Source organism: Anolis carolinensis, chromosome 2, assembly GCF_035594765.1.
Source record: "Anolis carolinensis isolate JA03-04 chromosome 2, rAnoCar3.1.pri, whole genome shotgun sequence".
NCBI classification, from domain to species: Eukaryota; Metazoa; Chordata; class Lepidosauria; order Squamata; family Dactyloidae; genus Anolis; species Anolis carolinensis.
Window position 1 is genome coordinate 295946619 of NC_085842.1, and position 6583 is coordinate 295953201.

Consider the following 6583-nt stretch of genomic DNA (forward strand, 5'->3'; position numbering starts at 1 on the left):
ATTGCTCCTCTTCTTAATGTAGTGTTTCCCTATATCTCATCAATGCTGAAAAAGCTGAATATTCTTTACTTTCCTTGATAGCAGGACTGCTGTCTTGCATATTTGCCTCTAAATCATAGTGCTTGGGGGTTGGTAGTTTCTTGTTTGGATGAACACACCAATTTTAGCAATGGAAATTATTTGCTCAAGTAAGCAAATAGGTTGGCTGAGTGTTGGCTGAGTGACAAACATCTTTTTTAAATGCTCAGTTTCATTATCTTCCAAAATACACTCTCCATTTCATTATTTCATCCCCATGACCTCAGCAGTTGCATTAGAAATGTGCCACTAAATCATGTTTCCCTATGAAGTCATAATAAAATCTACTCTTGTATTTTAAAAAAAATCAGAAAGAGAGAGAGACTATAACCAAAATCCCACCAATTTATTGAGGGGGGAGTTTCTAAAGATTTGAAATTACATCAAGACTTCATAACAGTATAAAGCATACCTTGGAAGTAATTGGTTACAAGCAATATTACTTATTTTAAAGTATTTATTTACTAAATTTATAACACACTTTTCAGCATGTATAGGACCCATGTTCCTTCGAATTCATTTTGCAAGGCAGAACTAAAGCCTTACAAATTAACTACACTACACTGCCCTATATCAGTTCAAAGCAGATAATCTGGGATCAGATCCTGGGATGTCAGCTCACCACAGCCGCTCCTGAATGAACACACGAGACTCTTTGTGGTATCACCAGGAACTTTTACTGTAGGAAACATGAACATCAGAAAAGCCAAGAATGGGAGGCTCCGGCCAACCCTCCTTTATATACCCTCCCCCTCATTTGAACAGTCTCTTCCCGCTCAGTAAAACCCCGCGCAAATTCCCCGCCAAGTCCATCAGCCGTTTCTCCTCCGAGTCCTGGGACGCAGGTGTCTTATCAATGTCAGTGACCCTGAAACTCAGAGCCACATCCAGGCTCTAGTAGCAGGGTTCTGACATGGCGTCCTCCTCCCCTTCGTCCTGGAAGGAAAAGATTAAACACAACTATTGTTCTCCGCTGTCCAGAGTTCCTTTATACTTTTTTAACAGGCTGCAATGGAATACCGGGTGTACCTTTCCTAGGTCCTTTGGTAGCCTCAGCTCATAGGTCACTTCGTTTATTCTTTTTGCTACCCTGAATGGCCCTATATAGCGTGGAGCCAATTTCTTGGATGGGAACCCCAATTTCAGGTTTTTTGTGCTCAGCCAAACCAGATCTCCTTCGCCCAATTTGTCCCCCTCTCGGCGCCTACGATCCGCAAAGAGTTTGTACTTCTTTTGTGTTTCCCGTAATGCCTCTACCACGGTTTGCCACCCTTGCTTGATTTTGGCCGGCCATTCCTCGTCGGTCTGGCCCTCCCCTTCCTTCCACTCGGGTAGCCTGGGGAAAGGTGCCACCTCCTGTCCGTATACTATTTCGAATGGGGCACGACCTGTGGCCGAATGTACGGCCCCGTTAAAAGCCATCTCAGCAAACGGAAGAAGGTCCGCCCAATCATCCTGTCTATAATTGGTGTACATCCTTAAGAATTGGCACAGTGTCTGTTGGGTACGTTCGACCCCCCCGTTGGTCGCGGGATGAAAGGCCGAGCTCAGGTTCCTTTCTGCTCCTAACAGCTGTAAGAATTTTCCCCAAAATTTTGCAGTAAATTGGACTCCCCGGTCACTAATTATCTTGTCGGGACACCCATGTAGGCGATATACATGCTTCACATACAAATCAGCAAGTTTTTCAGCTGAAGGAAGTTTTGGCAGAGCCACAAAGTGTGCCTGTTTTGAGAATAGGTCCAATATTGTCCAAATGTATCTGTGGCCTCTGCTGGGGGGTAGTTCGCCTACAAAATCCATGGCTACGCATTCCCATGGCCTCATGGGCTCCACCACCTTCTGCAATAGCCCCTGGGGCTTCCCCGGTGGTGTTTTTCCCTCTGCGCATAATTCACACTGCGTGACGTACCCCCTGGCGTCTTTCCTCATTCCGGGCCACCAGCATTGTTTGGCCAACAGTTTAATAGTCCTGGTGGGGCCTAGATGACCCGCACCCTTGTTATCATGGTACTTCCTTAACATTTCTCGTCTTAAACATTCAGGAATATACAATTTCTTATTTACAAACACCAAATCCCCACACAATTCTCCCTTTTCTTTGTTTGTTTGTAACCATTTGTCCATTCCATACGCTCGCTTCAACTCTTCCTCCCATATTTCTCCTCCCCCCGTGGAAATGGCAGTACGTTTGTTTTCTTTGGCCGCTTGTGCTCGAGTTAGTACTGCCAGGCCCCATTGCTTATCAAGAAAAATACTCCCTTCAGATTCCTGAATTCCTCCCCCGTGCTGAGGCATCCGAGAGAGAGCGTCAGCGAGTATATTATGTTTCCCCTGGAAGAATCTGAGTCTGAAATCAAAACGGCTGAAATATTGGGCCCATCTAATTTGCTTCGCTGATAGTTTACGAGGGGATCTTAGATACTGTAAATTTCTATGGTCAGTCCACACCTCAAACGGTGTTCCACTTCCTTCCAGGAAGTGTCTCCAGCACTCTAGTGCTTTTAGAATCGCTAAGGCTTCTCTCTCCCAAATCGGCCAGTTTTTTTCTGTATCGCTAAACTTTTTTGACAGATAGCCACATGGCTTCAGGTTCCCCCCCTCGTCTTTCTGTAGCAGAACTGCCCCATATGCCCGGTCTGACGCATCGCAATGTAATACAAAGGCTTTAGACATATCAGGGTGCTGTAGGACAGGCTCCTCAGTAAAACGCTTTTTTAGGGCTTCGAAAGCTTCCTGGCATTCTATTGTCCAGGTCAGTTTGGCCCCTGGGGCCTTCACTTTGGCTGTTTCTCCCCTACCTTTAGTCTTTAACAAATCCGTTAATGGCAAAGTGAGGCGCGCAAAGTCCTTGATAAATGTTCTATAGAAGTTTGCGAACCCTAGGAAGGATTGCAGCTGCTTCCGTGTTTTGGGGGCTTCCCACCCCCTCACGTCTTCTACCTTCGCAGGGTCCATCGCCACTCCCCGGGAGGAAATCCTATACCCCAGAAAGTCTATCTGGTCTTTATTGAACTCGCACTTGGCAAGCTTCGCATACAGTTTTGCTTCTCTCAACTTTTGCAGGACTTCCCTGACTAGTTCTATGTGTTGCTCCTTAGTCCGAGATACTAACAATATGTCATCTAAAAAAACAAAGACTCCCTTGTACAACAATGGATGCAACACTTCGTTGATTAATTGCATGAACGCGGCGCCTCCGCCGCACAAACCGAAAGGGAGCACACGATAATTGAATAATCCGAATGCACAGGAGAAGGCCGTCTTCCACCTGTCCTCTGGTTTAATCTGCAATTTATGGTACGCTTCAATTAAGTCCAATTTAGTGAATATCTGTCCCTCCGATAACTGGGCGATCAAGTCCTTCACTAAAGGTAGGGGGTATTTATTTCCAGAACTGATTGCATTCAGGCCCCTGTAGTCAATGCAGAGCCTCAGCGTTTGGTCCTTTTTGCGCCTGAACAACACAGGCGCCCCTAGAGGGGAATTTGAAGGCTCTATGAAACCCCTCGCTAGGTTTTTATCAATGTATTTTCTCAGTTCCTCCTTTTCCCTAGCTGACATTGGGTATATTTTTGCCTTAGGAAGCTCTGCTCCTGGGACTAGCTCTATCTTCACTTCAACTCTCCGCTTCGGTGGGAAACTGTCTGCTTCCTTCTCATCAAATACGTCCACAAAATCCCGATACTCTGGGGGTAATTTATCTGCCAGTTCTGCTATCCTGATAGAGTCTTCCTCCCCCCTTTTCCCCGGCTCCCTCTCCACTTCCTGGCTCCCTCCTTCCAACTTCATCCTGAAGATCATGCTCTTATCCTCCCAGTTGATTTGCGGGTTGGCCTGCCCCAGCCATGGCATGCCTAGTATAACATTATAGCTGGCTATTTGTGATATCACAAATGACACCTTTCCTTCCCAACTCCCTATCTTACACTTTACATCTTCGGCACTGTACTTAGCTAATGATCCCGATGCTGTGGATCCGTCCAACTGCGAAAAAGCTATAGGGGATTCTAGGTTCGTTCTTTCGCATCCCAATCCCTCGGCTAATTCAGGGGAGATGATGTTCCTGGAACATCCACAATCCACAAATGCTTTGCAGGTTGCTTGTTTGCTGCCACTTTCCAGCTGAATGGGGACCACTATCATGGCTTTGTCCTGACTTACCAACCCCCCCGAGTGGTGCCTCATCGGTGGTTCTTCCTCGGCGCGTTTCCCTGCCACGGCTCTTGGTTTGGGCGGGCCTCCGCCTTCCCCTTTTCTCTGCCAGCACTCGGCAGCCCTGTGGCCCAAACGGCCGCACACGAAGCAGCCCCTCCTGCTGGTGCTCACGTTCCCTGTCGGCTCCGTTCTCCTCCCGGCTGGGGTTGATCCCTCCTTCCGGCTCCCCTCTTTCATCTGCGGCCGCTGCTGTAGCCCTCCTCGGTGCCTCCTCGCCTGGGCCAGCGATGTCTCGATGCGCCCCGCCAGCTGAATCCATCCGCGCAGTGTGTCAGGCTCATCACGATGCACCGCCCAGGAGAGGATCTCCCGCCTGAGCCCCTCTTTAAAGAGCTCTATCTTTGTCACTGCAGACCATTCCGGCACCTTTTCAGCGAGGCATTGGAACTCCTCCGCATACTCAGATACCGACCTCTGCCCCTGGGAGACGGTCTTCAACTCCTCCCTCGCCCGGATCTGCTCCAGTGGATCTCGGAAACGGGTCTCCAGGGCCCCCATAAAGCGTCGGAGTGACCCCAGACATGGGTCGCGCCGCGCGTGTAGTTGAACGTACCAGCTGGCCGCTCCCCTCTTCAACACTGCACCAATGGCCCGTACCCGGCTGGATTCCGTTCTAAAAGTGTGGGCATTGTCCTCCATATAGCCCTTCACCGTGGTCAGGAAAAAATCCAGTTCAGAGGACTCTCCCCCAAACTCGATCCTTAGTTCCTCTCGTCTCGGTAGGGGTCCCTGTGGTGGCAATCCCCAATCCTCCGCCCGTCGCAAGCCCCCTCGCGGGCCAGTGGGCCCCGCTGCTGCTTCCCTTTGTCCTGTGCCACGCCCGGCATTCGCCAGGGGCACCAGGGTCTCAGTTGGGAGCGTAGCCGGGATTCTCGGAGGCTTTTCCCCTTCGTCGTCACTCTCCTCCACCCGCGTCAGGCTCGTTTGGATCTTGGGCCGGGCACCGGGCTCCTTTCGCATTTCCCTTCCCTTCGGTGCTGGGAGGTCTGCAAAGCCCTGGCTGCTTCCCATGCTCACGTCCCACATTGAGCTAGCCCGGAGTTCCCTTCCTCGCTCCGGCTCCGCCAAAACCGCCAGGCGCTCCATCGCCCTCGACATCACTGCCAGGGTGGTCTCCATCGCCGACATCCTCTCCTCCAGAAACACCATCTTTTGCGGGCCTGGGGAAGGTGAACCTTCCTCTCCTCCGGTGCTATCTCCCCGCACCACTCCGCGCCTCTGGGTTACCCCATTTGGCTGGGCATAAGCGGTGGATGACGCCAGGGCCGCCAGCTGGTGGAACTCAGCGTCCGTCTCGGGAGTGGCCCTTTCCGACCTTCCTCCTCCGGCGCCCAAGAGCTCTTCATCCTCCACTTGCATGTTACACCTCACCGCTACAGCGGGATGGTGTCCGTATTCTTGGCTTAGTGTCAGCTCACCACAGCCGCTCCTGAATGAACACACGAGACTCTTTGTGGTATCACCAGGAACTTTTACTGTAGGAAACATGAACATCAGAAAAGCCAAGAATGGGAGGCTCCGGCCAACCCTCCTTTATATACCCTCCCCCTCATTTGAACAGTCTCTTCCCGCTCAGTAAAACCCCGCGCAAATTCCCCGCCAAGTCCATCAGCCGTTTCTCCTCCGAGTCCTGGGACGCAGGTGTCTTATCAATGTCAGTGACCCTGAAACTCAGAGCCACATCCAGGCTCTAGTAGCAGGGTTCTGACATGGGATACAGTTGAATAATGAAAAAGTAAATAACTACTTTTAAAATATTTTATATATTAAGCTTCTGCTACTTCGACAACTTGAAATGACAACTTTTCAAGCTGTAATCCAAAAAAGTAACCTTTCCAAGCACTGATGTTCAGTCATAATTCCTTCTACATTAATCTGAGGTTTTTTTAATTGAATGAAGATTTCCATGAATATACTGCCATATCTTTTGTTTAAATAATTTTCTGTTAATGTTTATAAATGTATTTCAATTTAAAGTATGCATTTCTCAATGGCTTTTGTTCAATGCAATATATGCATTTCTAAATGTTGTTTTTGTCTCAAAATACACATTTTTAGAATACATTGGTGCTTTTTTGATCCATGTACTAAGAAAGATGAAATCTGAAGGATATTTACATTCTACTTCTCACAGTTGTCTATGAGGTGCAGGTCAAGTCAGTCTGTGTTTGAATTGGCAATTTCCTCAAGCATATATCAATCATATTCCATATTACTGGAGTACAGGCTAATGTTCAAAGTTTCCAAAAACTTTCCAAGGATCTCAAAATCCAGATATACATCAGAG

General features: G+C 48.6%; 1 protein-coding gene across 1 annotated transcript; it reads right to left on the bottom strand.

The window, feature by feature from the left end:
- Positions 1-732: 732 nt before the first annotated feature.
- Positions 733-6004, bottom strand: LOC134296744 (uncharacterized). Its single transcript, XM_062972396.1, has 2 exons — positions 4243-6004; positions 733-1014 (listed from the first exon to the last, which is right to left on the bottom strand). Exons 1-2 carry the CDS (start codon positions 5788-5790, stop codon positions 973-975), a joined length of 1590 nt encoding a protein of 529 aa, XP_062828466.1. The 5' UTR covers positions 5791-6004; the 3' UTR covers positions 733-972.
- Positions 6005-6583: the final 579 nt, after the last annotated feature.

Coding starts and splice junctions, on each gene's coding strand:
- LOC134296744 (XM_062972396.1), bottom strand. CDS start 5,790: ATGTTCATGTTTCCTACAGTAAAAGTTCCTGGTGATACCACAAAGAGT. Junction 1,015..4,242: donor GGCACCACTCGGGGGGGTTG/GTAAGTCAGGAC, acceptor TTTTCCTTCCAG/GACGAAGGGGAGGAGGACGC.